A 20,709-nucleotide genomic window follows, 5' to 3' on the forward strand; every position below is an offset into this window, starting at 1 on the left:
GTATAACAAGAAGTAAACATAAGCATGAATATTTGAGCTACTGTTTTAAGAGATATCATTGATTGACATGTCACCATAAGCTACTGATCATACCAATCGAACCTCGGCTGGTCTTTGTATGGAGTTTGCATGTATTCCCCATGTCTGCGTGGTTATCTCCGGCTTCCTCCCACAATCCAAAGACATGCACTTTAAAGGGTTAATTTGTTAATTGTTAATTTGCCGTACATTCGAACATGAGTGTGAATGGTTGTCTGTCTCTATGTGCCCTATGATGAACTGCCGACTTGTCCAGGGTGTACCCCACCTCTCGCCCTAAGTCAGCTGGGATAGGCTCCAGTTCCCTGTGATTCTAATGAGGATAAGCGGCTAGAGAAAATGGATGGATAGAAAAATATAAATAAAATTTAAAAAAAATACAGTTTGAACACAGTTAAAAGCCAGAGAATAAAAGTCGATTTTAAGGTATGTCTTTAAAGCTTCAATAAACTCAGCCTGTTTTATTCCAAAGCCAAGGCACCGCTACTGAAAACCCCTATCCCCAGCCTTCTTTTTTTCTTTGAACGAGGCACAGTTAACATGCCACAGTGGGATGGTATGGGGGTCTGCTGGTTCTGGAGTGGGTAAGAAGTTCTGAGATATATGTAGGGCAAGACCGTGGAGAGGTTTAGAGACGATTAGAAGGATTTTGAAGTTGATCCTGAAGTGAACAGGAAGCCAGCGTAAGGACATTAGAGTAGGGCTGATCTGGACTCTTTTCTTAGATCTTGTTAGTAACTGGGCTGCAGCATTTTAAATTAGTGGTAGATGGGAAATGGTAGCCTGTAGATGTCTAGGTAGAGTGAGTTACAGTAATCCAGCCTGGATGATATGAGTGCATGAATGACTGGAGATCAGTGGGTGATAGGAAGTTTCAACTTTTAATTTTTAATGTTTTTTCTTTCTTCAAACTTTATACAGCCTCCTAAAGGTTCACAATGCATATTAAAAAGGTGCATTGTGTACAATGTAGTGGACCTGCAGATTGCATCCAAATACTACTCTCCCTTCAAAGTGTGTAGCTGACTACCAAACTTGCTGGACCCCTCTGTGAATATAAAGGTAACGAAAAAAGCAACAATTCTTATTTTCAGGTGAATATACAGTACTGAAAACATAGCTATGCATATCATATTAGATTTCTGCTATTAGATCCTGCCAAATTTTACACACTGGAATTTTTAGGTCATCGTGTGCAGAGCAAAGCTCTAACCATATGCTCCATAAACTGTTTGCCTTAACTCAAATTCAGGAATACCCTGTGGTCTAATAGGGGCATGATGTCTATGCATATCATGAATAGTGCCACTAATGTACATGCTAATAAGAAAATCATTTCAATTACTGGAGAAAATGACTCATTTGTATTCAAATTATTACTACTTTTAGTGCTGGAAAGACCCAAATGCAGATGAAATGGTAGCAGTTTAAGCAGTCATTCATCCTGGGGAGATAAGTAACCCTGCCAGATGGAAGACAATGCACGAAGATGTAATTAATCACTGTGTTCCCTCTGGGTCAAAAGAAGGAAAAAAAAAGAGAGACTGGATTTGCAGTTTTAGTGCTCAGTGTTAAAAAAGGGTTGAGTAAGACACCGGACATGGGGCTGTAACTCATTTAAACGACACTGTGAAGTGTTTGAATCTTTCTCCACATCGATTTCTCATCGTTTCACCTTAGATGTACTTTGAACATTTACGCGTCGCAAAAAAGATTTTTGCTTTGCGCTTCAAGTCTTTGTCCTCATTAGCAGGATTCGTACCCCGTGCCTGTTTTCCACCTGCCGTGGCTCTGTTCCCGTAACGCTGATTGAACAAGTGGGTGCCTGTGGTTTGAACTCCTTCCCTGCAATAAATGTGCTGGCATGGCAATAAGATCGTGAGTGAGAGAAAGAAAGAGAGAGCGAGCCAGAGGACACGCTTAACGGCCCCCTCAAGCGAGTTTATGACCTTTTAGTGATAAGAGGCTTGTCTTAGTGCCCAGCAAATTTATGAGTGGAAAGAAAAAGTGCTTTCTAATGTTACCTAGCTTCTGTTTTTTTCTTCTTCTTCTTCTTCTTCTTTGGTTCGCCACGTCTCTACAACAAAGGCGCATTATGCACCGAAGAGGCTTTGTTCTGTATATTAATTAAAACAGGTTTTCCTTCGACTTATTTGAACTAGGACAAATCCACCTTAAATGATAATTAGGCCTGTGAAATTACCGTAAGTGCTTGATGCTGCAAAATATTTAAACTTGAATGACATCACTGATTTAAAATCAAGCTCCAGCCACGCTCAGTGGATAACAGTTCCACCTGGGGTCAAGTTTTAAAGGAATTGCTTTAAATAACTCATCTTAATGATATAGAACTGTAATGCTGTATGTCACACACCATTTACGTCTCGATTCATCTTCCATGTCTTGTAAAATAAGACCACCGGTGTGTCATTCAAGGAAAAAAAAAAATCTCTCACTCTCTTCAGTTAGGCCTTGATTACTTCCCATTTCCTTCCTCCCAGTCATCTTCCCTGCACATTGCCTTCTCCCTCATTAGTTATTCACATCAGCCCCTTATTCTCCCAGAAACATCCCTTGTGCATTGCGACCCTCAGTTCATTTTCCATGGAGACATATTGACTCTTTTGATGGTCTCACGCTGCTCTACGAAAATATTACCCCCTTTTTATTCAAATTAGAAAGCCTGTGGAGAAGGCCAGTGTGCGGATCAATGCACAAATCTCAGCAATCTCTTCCCAGCTGCACATGTGTCAAACACCGTGTCGTGGAGAGATTACAGAAGCCCAGCGACTTTCTTTTTTTTTTTTTCAGGTCTGCAAAAGGCTGTGGGATGGATGGTGAAAAATCGATCATTACATTCGGGTTGGTGGCAGGAACCTCACCGCCCCGCCTTTGGCTTACAAGTTGCTGGCATCCACAGGGATGAACCAGATGGTAGGCACCTAGGGCAGTGAGCTTTGAAAGTGAACAGGCATGGCATGCACTTTACATTGTGCAGCAAAATCTTTCAAGGTGTCACAACTTACCAACTGCCTCACATTAATGCTGAATAAATGATGTTGTGTGCCCCTCGTTGGCAGTGTTTGCAATTACACTAATGAGGATAATATTCTGTGGATTCTCGGGGCATTTTAGTTTTAGATTTTCACATTTTTATGCAGATTTGTCATTGCAAACGTGGTCACCGATAATGGGTTTTCAGGAGCGATTGTGCTATGCCATGTCTTTTTTTTTTTTGTTGTTGTTGTTGCTTTTGTGTGCAGCTCCACTCAACATTCTTCTTTAGTACAGAATAAATACAAACTCAATACATCCTTTCATTCAGCTTGACCAAACACATCCTTGGTGGGGCAAGAGACCAAAACCTCTCTGCGCTGACATGTCTTTCTTTAAAATAGAAGCACAGATCGCCACAAAGCCAATACAATATATCTCTAATGGCTTCCTCCCCTTTGATGGCCCTGATGTTTAATCAGAGTAAGAGCTGGCTCTTGCCTCGCTATACTGGCATTCATTAATTTGGCCTCTCTTTTTCATTTGTTTGTTTTTGTTTTTTTTTTCTTTACTGCCCTAACAGCCAGCTGGCATTCGTCTTTGGCCTGATTGAGTCCTGTTCAATGCAGGGTTGGAGACAAATGACTCACAGCCACAACTGGTCAATGCCTACACTCTCTGACCCACACACGCAGGCAGGGTTTGCTATATCTTAGTCCCAACTGCTTCATTAAAAAAGATGATTGAGCTCCTCCTACTTTTTCAATTTTTAATTAACTATCATCTTTTCTTTTTTATTGAGTTGGCATACATGGCTCCATTTGTCTTCATCTCCAGAATTATCCACCGCTGTGGATGTCTTCACTGGAGTAGCCAGCCAAATTTCACAAACCACATCACATTAATGTTAAAAGGTTAGGACATTAGATTGGCTTTTCTACCCCAAAACAAGTTGTCTATTAATTTAACAAATATAAAATTTGTCATTGTCATGTTCGGCAAGGGGTTTGTCACAAATAATAACAAGGAGCCATCCAAAATTCACTTGTTTACTAGCGGATACAACAACAGATGTAACATAAATCATTGTGAAAAAACTGCTTGTACGGCCATAACAGATCCAGAAGGAGGGGGGATCATTCTTGCGTGAGTAGGCAAACAATGATTAGGTAAGACACGGAAATTATTGAATCTAAAATGACTACACTCAGTAATGGCTATACACAGCATGGTGCGGTCGATGAATAGCTTTGTTCAGTGCTCTACAGTGCTGACGGACATCAGTCACTGAAGATGAACGCACTGACAGCTGTAGAATATCAGACAGACTGAAAGAGGAGATAAAGGAGAGACAGCTACAGATGAGCAGCTGTGCACATTTAAGATGATTAGATTATTTAATATCAATACGTTTTAAATAAACATAAATCTGTTGTTTGGTGCTGTAGGATTTAAGAAAAATTCTTTTTTTTCTTCTTTTTAAAGAAAATCTTTTTTCATTCTTCTTTTTTGCTTTGTTTCCATGAGTTTATTGAGAAGGTTGATACTGATCAGGGTCTGTCTGTTAGATATGAAGTTGTAGATGGTTAGCTTCGATTTGCACAAAGACCGAAAACAGAGGAAGCTGTCCAGAGGCAACAAAATCCTCTTTTCGAGCTCACTAATTAACACGTTTTATCTGGTTCATTAATCTGTTCAAAAAAGTGAAAAGAAAAAAGAACAAATTGTAGTTTTTACATTGGCATTATGTGTTTAAGTATGAAGCTGTAGCCAAGATATGATTAGTTTTGATTAGCACAGAGACTGAAAGCATGGGGAAACAGCCTGGCTTGGTGTAATTAATTTTTGAGAACAACAACTGTTGTCATCACAGTGAGATGGTATTAAAAACAAGCGGAAGACAGAATTTGTTGGAGAATCTGTTGTTTGTCGAGAAATAATTACACATTTTGACATTTTTTTTCGTGTACACATTAAACAAACAAGACGAAATGTTGTTAGGTGACGTCTGCTTCCCCTTTCTGCCTGTACATGTATATGCTGAGCAAGGCTAATTGACTCCTGCCTTCCAGTTCTGTGCTTAACGCATATGCTCGCATGTGGTATCACTGTTCTCGAGTATTTCTCGGAAAGAACATGAGTATTTTCCATATATAACCATTCCTGTGACGAAATTTCCTAGCCCTGGTAAATTTTTATATTTGCCTTGAACTGGCAGTCAGCTATAACTGTAGCACAGGACACACAGGAGTCACGCTCCGATGTGTAAAACGGCACACATTTTCATTAAATTGATTGAGACATGCTCCGAGACACGGCCCCCAGACCCTCAACCTTGAATGTGTCATGTCTGAAAATAAAACCATGCCCTCACCAAGAGATCCAGCACACGTGCATTTCATGGTGCTATAGAGAGAGAGAGGGAAAGAGAGAGAGAGAGAGAGAGACGTGAACTCATTTCCATCTTCATTTCAACTCCTTTTAGTTGCAAATATGTTTGCTCCTCCAGAGTCATTAATGAACACTCTGCAGTAAATATTGCATAGCTAAATGAGGATGGCTCCTCATCAGTGAATAAAGTGTCTGGGGCAAAAGGGAAACGAGTCAGACTGCGTTCCAAGATGCGTCAAGTAAAGAAGTTCTCCACTTTCTGAGGAAAAAAAACACTCTCCCTCTAGGTCATTAGCTTTAGCTGGTCTCCCCGCTACGCTGGCCTTTTTCTAAATGGGCCGATGCCCTGACTACATGAGCGCTGCTCTGGGACCATGTCAAAGCCGTCACACTACATAGAGCCACACCATCAGTTCCGAAGCTGAGTCACCGGAGCTAGTCCATTACGTGACTTGTCATTGCATGCGGGAAGATGGGCCCAGTCACTAGTGTCATTTAATGACGCCCCGTGGTATTTCAGCACGAGGAATAAGAAGAGTTGTGAGGACTATGCCGACGCCTTTGTACAAAGCCAAATCTCTCGTGTCCCATTTTATTCCTCTGCGATATGTTGGAGTTTGATCCATGCCACATTACGGTTCTGAGATTCACGAATCAGAATGATAAAAGAGAAACAAAAATGACTATGTCCAAGTTCACTTTGTAACCTTTATATAATCTGCCCCGAAGCCTGTCTCTTTTCTACCCAGTCTGCCTCAATGTAGCTGCATTCACCATCTTTCCTATGATAGTGCAGTAGCCAAGCATTTTTATAATGAAATGCCTGTAAGGTGACAGATAAGACCCCTCTCATACTTGTCAGTCAGCGGCTTTGCCCTGTGGAAACTTGAAGTGTGAATCCAGAGTACATGACAGTTGAGTCAGGCTTTTCTTTGGAAGGGCGGGCGAGAATGAACGATTGAATCATGCGTTCCTCAAAGTGCTTGTGTCACCACAGTGAGATTACGTATTTGGCCCATTCACTAAATCACTCAACACTCAAGTATCCGTTATCGGTTATGATGCATATGACACTGGGGGTAAAAAGAGATATGGGGGGTCAAACTTGAAATGTCTGACTCTTTTCTTACTTCTACAAGATGTTGCCATCATTGTCTGCATCTGTAGCTAAAATCAAAATCATACCTATCTCTGTAATCACAGCTATCTTGCATCTAATTTAGTGATGCACACAACCAAAAAGCAGACACCAGAAGGGGTATATTTGGACATAATTGGACTGACAAACCACTGCTAGTTTAGTGCATGATTTACAGTGGCCATGTGGCTCCCTGCAGTGCCTCTGCAGATACACTTCTGCAGTGTCCACCTTTAGTGATTACTTGCATAAAGGCAAATTTCCTTCCAAATAAGAAAAGAGTCTTATCTCCCAACATTCGCAGGTCAGCAAAACCTTCACATTTATGATAAGCAAAACTTTGCACTGCAATTGACAGCAGCAGCACCACCCAGTGTGTGAACCTTTCTCCCCGCCTGGCCTCGCTGCCGGCAGCACTGGCTTATTTTGTGTGACCCTGTGTTCTTTTCTGACTTAGTGCAAGACGAACAACCACGAAGGTCAGGCTGCAGTAGTAGTACATAGAGAAAAGGTGTGTGTGTGTGTGTGGGTAGCAAGAAAATGTGTGTTGGAGCGAAGGGTGATGAGGCCAGGGCTGTAGCTTGATTTCATGGACGGTGCAAGCATGGCAAGGTCAACATGATGTCGTCCAGCTAGCACTGAGCAAAAAAATCAGAGGCGCTGATCTATTTATTTATTTATTTTTTTTATTTTTTTTTCCCATGTTGCACTGCTGATGTGGCTGCTAGCTGCTGGCTCCAGCTCACTGTTCCAGCAAGATCAGACAGAAGAGGTGGAGGTTTCATGTTGCCTGAAAAACACCCCTGTGCTCCCTGGTGGACATGCGCACATGAATGAACACACAAACACAAACAGACCCGAGCATGGACATGAGCGCGCACTGAGGCACACACTGACATGAGCACATGCACAAGGGTCCTCTCTCACATTCACATTCATGTCCACACACACAAACACACACATACTGCATGAAAACATGGGTCAGATGGAAATACCACAGATCTTTCAACTCTGTGGTGGTGACAGCTTACAATATGGTTCACAAACATGTGAGTCGTTGCTAAGGAACAAATCAGACCTGATAGATAATGAAACACTAATAAGTAGTTAGTAAATAGCTTTGAATCTATGACTATATAGTACAATGATTTAATAGAAAACTGACCATCAGGTAACGATTGGTTAACAAATATTGGTGAATCTACATACTGACCAGTTTCTTCATAAATCTTTGCTCATTAAAGGTGGAGTGGAGGTAAAAAAAATGAAATGGAAGCGATTGACATGGCTCATTATACATTTTTAACGAGAGGTGAGCAGGTAGGTAGTGGCGAAGGGACAATCTGACAGGAAAAGGCCATGAAACTGTTCAATAGTGGACCTTTATGGTAAGGCAGGACATAGATACAGCATTGTTCCGAGCGGAGGTCAGAATCCCTCAGGTAACAAAAGCCCAGGCAAACGAGGAAGCAAAGTGAATTAGAACCACCATTTTAAAAAGGTCCTTAAATGTGCATTGCAAATGGGTGAGCCAGAGGTTACAATGCGGAAGATAAACAGACAGGTATGGAGGATCACTAAAGCAGTTCAAAGTAAAAGAATGGTCCATTTTGAGGAAATACAAAAGCTTCACAATATACTGGATCCATTTGTAAATATAAGGGGAAGCGAGGCATGAAGTTTATTCTTTTTAGTGCCAAATAACCCATTTATATTTATCCCTGATGTTTCCTTGCTGAGACATGGTGGCCATATAGTCTATAGTATTGTTGATAGTTGCATAGACATATACAAAATACCAACAATAAACCTACACACGCCTAAGAGTTACCAATTGATTGAGCTAACACAGGCTACAGAAGCATATTGTGTTTCACTACACAATCAGTATGGGGGAATGATTATAGTGATCAATAACTGTCACTGTAAATAAATGTACATATCGCATATTGGTATTGTAAGATACCGTATTGGAATTTTTACTGTAAAATCAACCTTTATGACATAAAAGAATTATTAAAAAACACAGATTTAAACTCACCCCTTTTAAAAACTTTTTCTCCAGCTGATATGGTTGGAAGGCCGGTGCAGTATGAGCGACTTAACAAAGCCGCACTGAAACTATTTAACGCCACAAGCAAAGCCCAGCAAAAAAAAAAAGACTTCATCAAACTTTTCCTCATTGTGCTCCTCTCTGCTCCAGCTGAGAAGATAAGCCGCCTCAAGTTCAAAACAGCGGCGGCACCGCTCGGTATTCACTTCCAGCGAGTTGCGTTGCCCTCCCTTGAGTCGGTCAAGACCACTGAGCATGCTGGGAGTCGTGCTCCGATAAGCCACAAACAGCGTCTCTCACGGCACTGCTGCTCTGCTTCTTCATCTCCGTCTCTGCAAACCCCCTCCCATCCCCAGTACACACACAACCAGCCACACCACAGGAATGGTAGGGGTGATACAGGGCAGAATAGACAAGTCAGCCTCTACTTGGAATGGGGAATGGAGTCGGGCGGGGAATGGAGGCATACGGAGGTTTCAAGGGATCAGTTCAGCGAGAAACTGCTCTTCTTCGCCCTTTCATTGCGAATCATATCCCATTAAGTGGGTTTTGTCCTGTGATGAGGATGCTGCTGGCGCTCTTCAACAATCCCATTACAGATCATAAAGGGAGCTGGGGATGTGGCCTGAGAGCACTCAGGCTGCTCCTCAAAGGCAGATGGGCTTTGAGTGTATGGCGACTCTGCCACATCTGTTAATGTCTTTTTAAGTCCAGGTGAATGTTGGGAGCTTTTCCTCCGGCTCCCTGTTCCTGCCTGGTGCTTCTTGCTCAGTTGTTAGCGTCACAGGGACTGGTTTGACTTAGCTCAAATGTGAGTTTGGCTTAAGATGTGTGAAAACCAAGACCAGTCTGACAACAGAAAAAAGCTTAGTCGTACTACTCCACTGGACCGGAAAGACAATGGGTGTGTCACGCCATCCATAAAATGCTTCCTTCTTCCCTTCTTCATATGTCCTCCTTTCCTTTGATTTCTGTTCTGACATCTTGCCATCTGCCTGAATATTGAAAACTTCAAGAAGCTGGAAAGTCTCCTTCAAAGACCTTTAAGAAAATGTAGCACTCTACAATCTGGATGTATATTTTTAATGCCGTGCTCATTAAAGCTGCACTAATCAATATTTTTATATGATACTCCATAAAATTGTGAAAGGGGTGATGAACCCAGAGAGAATTACCCAACTCTTAAGCTCCTCATCAGTTCTACGGAGCCTGCCGCCTAGTTTAGCATCATCACGTTTTGGTTTTCTGGCCTATACACTACTCTAATTAATCCTGTTTCAAGCTCTGATAAACACACTGCACGCTACCTGCTACCAGCGCTTAACAGGAACCAGACAATGTTAATGAACAGAGTGGAGAATCTTGCGACAGATGTTTCTCTCCACATGTGTGTGAAAACCAAAACAAAGCTAAAAGGAGAGTGAATGATAGACCTGCACTTTTCACATCCAAATACATGTTAATGCTTCTTGTCTGCTGGATTTATAGATGGGAATGTTTTATAGAAACTTGCTGATCGTTTTTTTTATTTTTATTTTTTTAGCTTTTTCTGATGTTCTCGTTTAAGTGGCCAAAAATCAATTAATGCTGCTTTACGTTCCAAAGAAGCACTGCTCCAACTAGTGCTTTTCAAGTTCAATACACATTTCAACAACCATTCGAGAAGTAACACGGCCTATGCATATCACGAAAAGTTCACAGTTTTATTTATACATTCACATATCACTATTCAGTTCCTGACTTATGCTAATTTCAGATGCAAATCTAGACGACGAGACAGCTTGAGACCTAGGGCAAATTGTTGTAACAAGTCTATTTACTTTTATTCATTCACTTTCCTCTTATTTTTTTTCCTCCAAGTTAGTTAGTGGCAGCAAATGAATGACGGAGAGAGAGTACACAACCAGCAGGAAACACAGATGGCTACATAGCTATCCATGTAACCTTGCCTGGTATTATGAAGATATGATCATCGTATATTTATGTTTTATTTGCTGGAATATAGACAAATATAAAAGAAAGACATGTCTAAATGACTCATCCTATTCCCTAGTAAATATTCCCTCTTGTTCCTCTGTAAAGACTACACAGTCACACAGTCAGTGAATATTTTTGTGCATCTTTTCGCCAAACGTGGTAATTACTTTGGTTATTTTTAAAGCTGCTGAAACTGAGAGTTAAATCAATACTGAGCTTTGAGCAAACATAAATGATTTTAAGTGGGAGTTCAATTTGTTCACTAATTGCAATTGCAAATGTATTTACACATAAACTTTTGTAATACTATAAAAGTATGTGGGTGGACATAATATTTTAGTCAGATTAAATACAATCCATTTCAATAACTCCTTCACATTTACTGTTGGTTATTTTTTATTTAGACTGTGTCAAGGAGGATTTTGGCTTCCTAAGCTGTGAGCTGTGATTTGTGTACACAGTGGCTTGCTATAAGGGTTCCCTTATACATACAGGGCTAAAATGTACACTTCGTATATTACGTTGCTTCATAAATTTTGCTTACAAAGGTAGAAGAGAATTAAATCGGGCATCATGGCATTTAAATTGGCAAACACATACAAAAATAGATATCCACATAGTAGAGAAAGTACAAAACTCAATTATGCACATTATTTATTTCTCTCATCGGGGGAAGTGAACCTCACGTTCAGCTCCTGTACTGTATGCATTCCTCCCCACACCTAGCTCCGAGCTAAACTCCTGCACCAAGGCCTCCTATAAAGCATCACCATTAATCAAACGGGCAGCTTGCGTTTTTTTGAAAGAACAAGCAAGTGGCATAAATAACTAAAACATCAGGGAAACGAGGTGAAAAAAAAGACAGTGCTGAATAAGAAGTGAAAAGGGAAATCACAGCCAAAGTCACCTTGAGTCCTAATTTACAAAACATTGACACACGCATTAACTTCAGTGAGGGTGATTAATATCGTAAAAGGCATTTGCTGCTGTTTACATTGTCAAGGTGTTTATCCGTAGTCCCCACTTTGGCAAGCTTCACATTTTCATATTTTATTTTAAGTATGGCCGGCTGCAGAATACTAACAGCTTGTCTTTTTGGGCAACAGTTGCGCTCCCCCAAGCTCTTGAGATAGAGCCAACTAATGTGAAGGCCAGCACACAAGGCCATACATTTCAACAGCTCAGGCAGACAAATAAATGATTTCTTTCGCTCGCTTTAAGTCAAGAAGAATCAGTCGTCTCATTACGCTGACAGCAGCCCTGTTGAATGTGACTGTCATAAATGAATCGGAGCAGGTTCAGGGGCCATCTCATTAAAATGTGTTGGATTTAAACCATCCACGCTGGACATGCTGACACTGAGAATTGCTGTTTTCTTAACTCGGGGCCATCACAATAGAAGGCGCTATATTTGCAACACTTCACGAAGAGCTACATGGGAGTACTGCATTGGGATGTGTGTGTGTGTGGTGACTGTACAGGGCGGTAATGATATCATTACACTGTACTCAGTTAGCTCAGTCAAGCAGCACTGATTCTGGAGCACTGTAAAAGCTAAAACGCTTCAAGGTGTTTATATTGTAAATGCTGCAAATGTCTTATTATTGACATCTGTAAAGAGGATAGACACGATGAATCCAACTACTCCTGATGACAAATCTGATACCCACTTCTTATTGCTACCCAGCACAAGGGAAACAAAAAACTGGAAAGCTGCGGCAGACAGGTTCTTTCTTTCATTTTGAATTACTTGCCATCTCACCTCAACCGCTCTGTCATGAACTCAAGCCTGGTTAGCAGCTAATGCTAAGACACGTGCACTTGATCACACCCAGTGCAACTTGCAGTATCGATCAGCTGGACAGGGCCTCATGGGTCCGCCGGGGTGTCACAGCACGCCACCGACTCCTTGAGTGAATTGATCATAGAAATGCATAAATAATAAAGTGGCATGTCATTCTGACTTCCTATTGATTTTCCCATTAGCAGCTGATTGATACAAGCTTTAAATGTCAGGAGTCTCATTGATTGCCACGAGTCCACGCTCTCGCTCGCAATGTCATGTCACTTTTCCTGTGGCTCTGCAGCCTTCCACCTGGATGGACAGAATTAAAGGTCAACAGCAGCATTTAAGCCGTGTTCCCACCGCAGTGTTTACACACTCTGCCATGTTTACTTCTCCAGGTTAACTAGTATTTGAGAATGAGCTTCCCAACACAAAATACCTAAACTCTTCCCTCTTGGTCAATGAAGTGAATGAATCTGGATCCGCAAACAACAACCTCCGAAATGCAAGGCTTTATTTTTGGAGGGAGATATTGGCATGCGAGAGAAAAGGCTGGAAGGTTCAGCGTGTCAAAATGCAAGGAGATCAAACCATAGTCTGGACTGAAGTTCAAGTAGCACTAAAGCAATCAATTATTTGAAGATGTGCTGGTTTCAGCTCTACGGTGTGTGGATTTGCTCATTCGTTTGCTCTTTTATATCATTTAAAACATACTCACCCGCCTTTTAGTACAAATAAATAAATAAATAAATAAAAGCCATTTAAAGTTGGATGTTAATGGATGTTAATCAGCTCTAATCAGCTCAGGTCTAAGGTCTAAAGGCCTCTAATTGCTACTTCAAATTATACAAAAAAAATGATTTTACCAAAAACTAGTTCATCGTGTTTAGTTAACGTTAATCAAAATCCATTCATTCAAATAATACCAATTCAAAATTGTGAGTTTGTCCGTCTGTCTACTTTATAAGTTCCAGTATGACCATTAAAGTGTTAAAAAAAAAAGTGCAAAAAAAAGCAACACGATGAACTTTTCTGCAATCATTGGTTAAAAAACAAAAAAAGGCACACCTCACTGTTTCATACCCTTACTAAAAATACTGTAACTTCTCCTGAGGCTAATATGCCAGCTACTTTGTCAGGAGAAAGGCATTTAGGATGTGGAAAATTAAAAGTGCATTCATCTTTCAAGGAGAAACTTCTTCCATAAGGGCCACAAGCAACGCAGGGTAAACAAAGTACCAAGCGTATAATCCAACTTTATAATTTTACTGTTGACTTTCTTTATGATTCAGAAGAAATTGTGATATTTACCTTAAGGCTAAAACATCCGCCGCCACCAGGATTCTGTTTTAAACCTCTCAAAATGGAAATAGCTGTTTGGGAATGTTCAATAGAAAATCACAGGAGTTTGTGTTTGCATTTGGGGCAGAGATGAGGGGCAAACATGGGGAGAAAAGCCCAAATGCACACAGTTGCTCCTCTCAAGCATGATAGCAACAGTTCTGTTTTACTCTAGGGTTACTATCACATCCTATTAGGCAAGTTTAAAAAGATACTTTTTGCTAATAGTGTGCCGAAGAACATGAACATCCCAAAGAGCTCAGCAGTAAGTATGTGCAGGTTAATGAAGCAGGGGTCCCAACTTCCTCCCGCTTCCGATGATGAGATCATTTAATGATCCTCTTGCAACCTATTTATGGCACCACTTGGTGAACATAACAGAGGTTAATAAAGTAGAGGTCAACTCTTTATCACACCTGCCCACCACTGTTTTCCCCTCTCCTGCGCTATACCTCGTAGAAGCATTTCTCATTAATGAGCTCCCCCATAGGGCAGAGAGTATAAATGTTCTGTGCAGAGTTTAATGCATTGATTCCCACAGGCATGTTTGCCTGATCGTCAAATTATTCTGGGTGCCATGGTTGGTATTTATTTCATGCTAATAGCCTGCTTCTTACCAGAGGCTGGAAAAACAAGTGTAACACGCACATTACACAGAAAAATGCCAAAAAAAAACACACACACACACACAAAAAAAAAAAACACTGGCCAATCAGGAGTGTAAAGCTAAGCAGATAGAGAGAGACAATACCCATTAGAGCCTTGTGTTGAGTCAGGAGGGAGTGTGTGTGAAGCTGGCACAGGGAAGCGTGTATTATAGCAGGGCAAAGGAATGGAGAGACAGCAGATGTGTGTGTGTGTGTGCAAGGGGAGGGGGTTTGTTTCTGTCTATGCATCAAGAGTGTAAACACGGTTATACTCATAAAGTAATAACAGCTTATGATAATAACTGTGACTCTGCAAACATGCAGGAGCTCGCAGGAAGTTCACCTGTAGTGTGCGGAGCCTCTGTCTGACACTTTCTTCCTTTGTGACCATCAGATAAAAATGAGGCTTCACATTCGTCCTTCACTTGACATACAAATGCATCAATAGCCACAACTTAAAGGGAAGGGATGTTACATGTTAACATCAAACACATGGTGGTGAATATATGGCATGCAGATGGATATAGTAAATGGACTATTTATACCGTATTTTTCTTTCCAAGAGCTTTTTACAACACTTCGCATGTATCCTTTCACACACCCATTCATACCCTGATGGCAGAGGCTGCCAACTGCTTATTAGGAGGGATAGAGCACTTACTATCAAGAGTGGTCATGAAGATACACAAGTTTACACACACACACACACACGCTCAGACAACACAGCTACCAGGAGCAATTTGCGATTCAGTATCTTGCCCGAGGATACATTGACTGGACTGGGAAGCCGGGAATCGAACCGGAGACGTTCTGATTACTAGAGAAGCCATAGCCACTTGTCATTTTCCAGTGGTAACTATCTGTCCATTTTTCTGTCCTCACATATCCTGCATATCCATCCATCCATCACATATATAGCCACACAATATGGTAAATACATGCAAAGGCGTAAAACTGAAGATTTACATGATAACTGAGCCATTCCCATGACAACTGAATAAACTCCCTCCGCAGAAAAAGGCAATTTAAAGCTCTGCTAAAAGCATATACGTATTTTGTCACACCGCTATTCCAAAGGTAAAAAAAAAACAAAAAAAAACTGACGTTCAAAACAAGGATCTCAGCTTGGCTTGATTGTTGTACATCATAAATATGATGATCACAGTAATCGTCTACTAACTGTAATATTAAATTATCCTATCTGAGCTGGCATCTGGCAATCAATCCAATTATACAAGCGCCCATTCACCTGACCTGCATTTTGATGTAATGTTGAGGTGACAGTGCTAATCATTCTGACAACCAGCACAGATAAAACATAAAGATCCCATGATGAGGAGGCATAATGAATGAAATACACTTTGTAAACTTTTCATAGTTTAGACTAGTTCGGTCAGAAGGTGGTCTAAATCTTCAGCGTCATTTGGGCATTTTAACCAACAATGAGCACTGTGCGGCCTCAGAAACACGTTTTTAAGATCATTTAAAACTGCATGTTAGTACAATTTTGATTTAACACCTTCATAACTTGATTGTACAACTCATTCTGTTATAATCTATGAATACAAAGATGATGCAGTGTCTTTATTTGTCCTGTCCTCATTGTAGTTTGACAAAATGAAGTCACTTTGGTGATGTGCATTCTACCCCTACCCATCATCATGACAGATTCCAAATGAATCTCTGCACTCATACAGTGTTTCCTTGGTGACACCTCCTTCAGGAAGTCTCTCTTTGCTCCTCTGAGCAGAAGGCTTCCTTGCTGATTGAAGACTTGATCAGTTTCTGGGTTATGTGAGGAAGACGGTGATGGTAATAAACTAGGGAGGGCAGCCTGATAATGCATATGAGAGCTGCACATTTTGCAGTTCCTTCCCTGTAATGCACACACATTAGAGTGCATTAATGAATAAAGCTAAACTAATATCTTGACTTCTTGTAATATCTTTGTTGGTTTTGTATATTACATTGGATCTGGGATTATTTAAATGTCTGTTTTTAAAATGGTCTTGCCAATTCTCTTTTGATGTAAGTGTTTCTGAGCCCAATCACATCTTACAAGTTGTAGTTTCCTCTAAGACCACATCACCAAAATTGCTCTCCCTGCATACGCAATAACATGTCAGTGCTACAGAACAGAATCTCATTCCATGCTCAAGCACTGACAGTTTGCAGCGTCCTGAATGACACATAAAATGCTTGGGGGGCGCTGATCCCTGACAGCGAGAGGATATCATCTGTCTGTGCCTTCCAAAACTATTACTATTAACTGTTACTACTATGGTTCGGTAAGTCTCTGTTTTTGGTTAGCACCTCATTGGTTTTAAAAAGAAACTAATAAAAAAAATCCAGCTGAGGTCCTTTCTGAAAAACATCCTCTGCTGGCTTCCTACTTGCAAACACTACCAGCTGGGTTGGTTGAAATGCCTGCTGGGAGCTGCAGTGGACACATTATATCCATGTAGAGTAAAAAAAACGAACTATGGAACTAGACAGCAGTGTGTGGGTGTGTTTTTGGGTCTGTCTTTTTGGTTTGGCAACAAAAACAACAAGAAAAAAAAAAATCTTGATAATGTAATTTTAACAATCTTGCAAAAAACACAACATGTCTGGTTGAGATATTTGGATGCGTCTTTCAGCTTCAACCCAGTTCAAACTTTTTGTTCTTCCGAACCTTTCTGACTGCTGTGCACAAATACAGTTTTTCACATTTCACAGCTGGATGCTACACACTATAACCAGTCTGATCTGCTGTCCAAAGAGCAGCTCCAGTCAAGCACTTTAAGAGTTCAGTGCTTTTCTAAAGAGAACCTTGATGTGATGAGAAAAGGGCACCCTAATAAAAACAGCTAGAGTGTAAAAGAAGAAATAAACATGACAGCATCCCCTGCTGGCTTCCCACCTGCAAACACTACCAGCTGTGTTGGTTAAAACGCCTGCTGGGAGCTGCAGGGGTGATCCACTGGCATGCTTCTGTACCGACAGTTACAGCTGTATAAACCATGTGTGCATCTTTGCATTATCATCCACAGTTTGAAGCCACTGGTGTGTTTAATCTTAATCTGTTATTACAACATATGGCATGATATGATACAACCAAACCAAAATAATACGTGCAGTTATTGTTATTGTGTTTCCACATGCACACAAACACCTGCAGCTTCCAGCTGAGCAGGTCTCTTTTTTTTTTTTGCTTTTGTCTGATAGGTTCTGTTGATTTTTTTCTGGGCCAGCCTCTCTCATCAAAGTGATTAAGCAATTACACTGATTGTGCCGATGCTCAGAAGAACGAGGGAAGGGCCCTCGAGTATTGAGTGCTAAAGCTTTCTTGGAGATAACGACTTAATTTGTGCCTAATCAAAATAAAGCCCGTTCTCCTAAATCTCCAACCTTCCTTCAGCACTGGGTGGCTCAGGGAATTGAGTAGGTATCTTTAAGAGAAACCGATGAAGAGAGATCCTCTTCTGGAGTCTTTTCCAGCTTAAATATCATTTTTAATAAGGCTGGATTAAATACAATTCACACACGTGTTGTTATCAGGAAATGAGGCCTCTCTTTTCCCTCCAAATGAAATAATAATTAGCACATCAGAACTGATAGAAGATGCTGCACGGATCCAACATGAATCCCAAGAGATTTGGGGGATTAAATCAACATGCAGTTTGTCTCTCAGCGCCGCTGTGGGCATCAATAATGAACAGTCTGAGTCCTCTGGATCACAGCAACAGACCTTAATGCACGAATTCCCTAAGAGTTATTTTTCTTCTGACACTCACACACACACACACAAACACCCCAGTCATCATTTTCCCATCAGGCCACTGCAAATATCAGGTCTTTCTCCATGTGCTGACATTTCTTTTACCCGCTCATTTCACCATGAAAGCCAGACCGAGCACACGCAGCACGCCTCTTTAGACACGCTGGATTCAACATCAAAAATTAATCACAGCAAAACTCAAATCACAACCGTGACGGGGCGACATGAATTAGGACTGCTGAGTCGTGCGTGTGCGTGCGTGCCTGCCTGTGTGTGTGTGTGTGTCTGTAGGGAGTGAACAACATGGAGAGAAGTGAGAGAGAAACTAAAGGAGGGAGGGATGGAGAGAAATAGAGGAACTCACCCCGGGAGGATATCTCAAGGAAGAGGCGGGGGTCTGCAGCGCGTATAGCCGCGGTGTACCGATCCTCTATCCCGGGTACTTGCGCCCTTTTCTCGGGCATGAGCCGGACCCTGAGGCGGCCCCCCTCTGCGCCCAGCCACCACTCCAGAATAGTTGTGAGGTCCATTTCCAGGGTGAACACCGGGGCCTCCTCGTACACAGACAGTCCCCCGCATCCCGTCTTGACTATATCCTCTCCTATTTCCACCACAACTTGGTTTGATTTCCTGCTGGCTTTCGTCAAGCCCAATTTCAGAACTTTGGACAGCGGCCGTTTGTAGAAGAAGGGGAGCTGTCCATCAACAGACATGTTCCTCAGCGCAGAGTCCGTAGTAGACGTGTCCACAAAAGTGGATATGGTTTTCTGCAAAGGTATGCAGTGCATTTTCAAGTTTGCGCGCACCGTGTAACATCCGCGAAAAGTCTGGCAGTCGCCGTTCAGGGGTCTTTTTATGAACTCTGCCAGGTAATAGCGCAACAGAGAAGGGACCGCAAAATCCACAGCCAGGGTTTTCCTCTTAAGCCTGGAGTTTATGGTTTGGTTCAAGTCTCTTTTGCCCCCGCTTTCCCCGCTGCTTCCACCGGTAGTACCGCCACCGCTGATGTTGCTGAAGTCGGCGGTGGGGGGATCCATACCCGCTGCGGTCCTTGGCGAGGCGCACTGCAGCTCAGCGAAAAATGCCGCAGAACAAACAAGCAAAAACAATATCCTGGCGTTCATGGTTAAATAATTTCAGTCTTTCGTTTAGGAGAAGCTCTCCTTAATCCCACCCTTCACCGCTTCTTCTTCTTCTCTCTGCTCTTGTCACATACGCAGCGCAAGACCACAAAGTGCGAATCGATGATCCTGCGGGTCCTGCGCCTCTTCGCCGGTGCGCACCCGTGGCAAGACGAGGGGGGACTGGGTTTTTTTACATTTGTTTCCCACTGACTGTTGCTGTCCTCCCTTCTTCAGACGGAAAAAGTGCCATGTCTCCTCTCTGTTCCTCACACACGCATTCACACACACGCACACACACACACACAAACCCACACGCACCTTTAAGACAATGTCTTTTATCGCCGGTGCGAACCCAGCGAGTCGCTCTCCGGGACGCTGATTGATATGCCGGTCGGGTCCGCTCCGGTGGCTTTCAAAGACTCCCTGTCTCTTGGCACAGTTGTGGCGGCGGCACAAGTGGTCTCTCTGTCTGTCAGCAGCGGGATGCAGCGTCGCTCTCTCTCCCCACCTCCCCCCTCTCCCCTTCCTCACAACTAAATCATGAATTCACAACCAGTTTGGAGAAGCGGAGCATCAATTAAAGTTTTAAATATAATTATATCGTACAGTCTTTGCTAATTGGAAAGCCTGGCAGCAGCCTCTCGGGTTAATTGCCTGCTGATGATTTCGGTGCTCATTTGTTCAGAACCGGTATCTCCGGTCGGTCGTCTCTGTCATGCCAGTACACGCTGCAAAGTCGTTCACACATCCATTTGACGTCAATATAAGACGTTTTCTCCGAACACGACTCCCTTGAGAAAAGCCTTCAGCAGTCAGCGCAGGAGTCTCCGCCGCGTTATGGACGCTCTGATGCGCCCTCAGCGCAGCCGTAATGGTGCCTGGTATCTTTATTGAAATTAGAAATGCCAGGAGGTATGGCAGCACAACGCCACAGTTTGTCTCTGGTGATTTTTTTTTTTTTTCTCAATGAATCACCGGGCCTTTGTGTCCGGAAATTAGATTGGATTAGTCGCACTCACCCTTGTTGTGTGCAAATCAAATAGTTTCAGAGGGAGGCCATTTGGGTTGGAGCCCATTTGGCTTTTGTTATGTCTGATGTGAGGAGGCCAATATGTCCTTAAAACATCGGGGGTTCATTTGCCACACAGACTTCCTCCTTAATTGGGAATTAAGGGGTCAGTGTTTAGGGGCAGGAGGAAAGAAATGCCAGAAAATGCTCATGTGGCCACCCCTCCCTCACCTAAATACACACCAACTCTCTCTCTCTCTCTCTCTCTCTCTCTCTCTCTCTCTCTCTCTCCTCTCTGGCTCCAAAAGTTGAATCCTCCGCTAGATGGCGTCAGCACATACTCACTGGTAATTCACGCTCCTCAGTTTCACAGACAAAGCCGTTAAAGCTCTAATTGGTCTTGCAATTTTTCACACAGTCTCATTAAAGCCTTATCTGTAGAAGAGGATA

At 42.1% G+C, this 20,709-nt stretch overlaps 1 protein-coding gene across 2 annotated transcripts in view; it reads right to left on the reverse strand.

The window, feature by feature from the left end:
- Positions 1 to 20,158, reverse strand: part of alk (ALK receptor tyrosine kinase) — a 302,582-nt gene extending 282,424 nt beyond the window's left edge. For both annotated transcript variants that reach the window (XM_027274896.1, XM_027274895.1), the window contains exon 1: positions 18,491 to 20,158. In XM_027274896.1, the coding sequence (XP_027130697.1) occupies positions 18,491 to 19,250 (760 nt within the window). In that variant the 5' untranslated portion in view covers positions 19,251 to 20,158. The remainder of the gene's footprint in view (positions 1 to 18,490) is intronic.
- Positions 20,159 to 20,709: the final 551 nt, after the last annotated feature.

This window comes from Larimichthys crocea, chromosome XXIV (genome assembly GCF_000972845.2).
Source record: "Larimichthys crocea isolate SSNF chromosome XXIV, L_crocea_2.0, whole genome shotgun sequence".
NCBI classification, from domain to species: Eukaryota; Metazoa; Chordata; class Actinopteri; family Sciaenidae; genus Larimichthys; species Larimichthys crocea.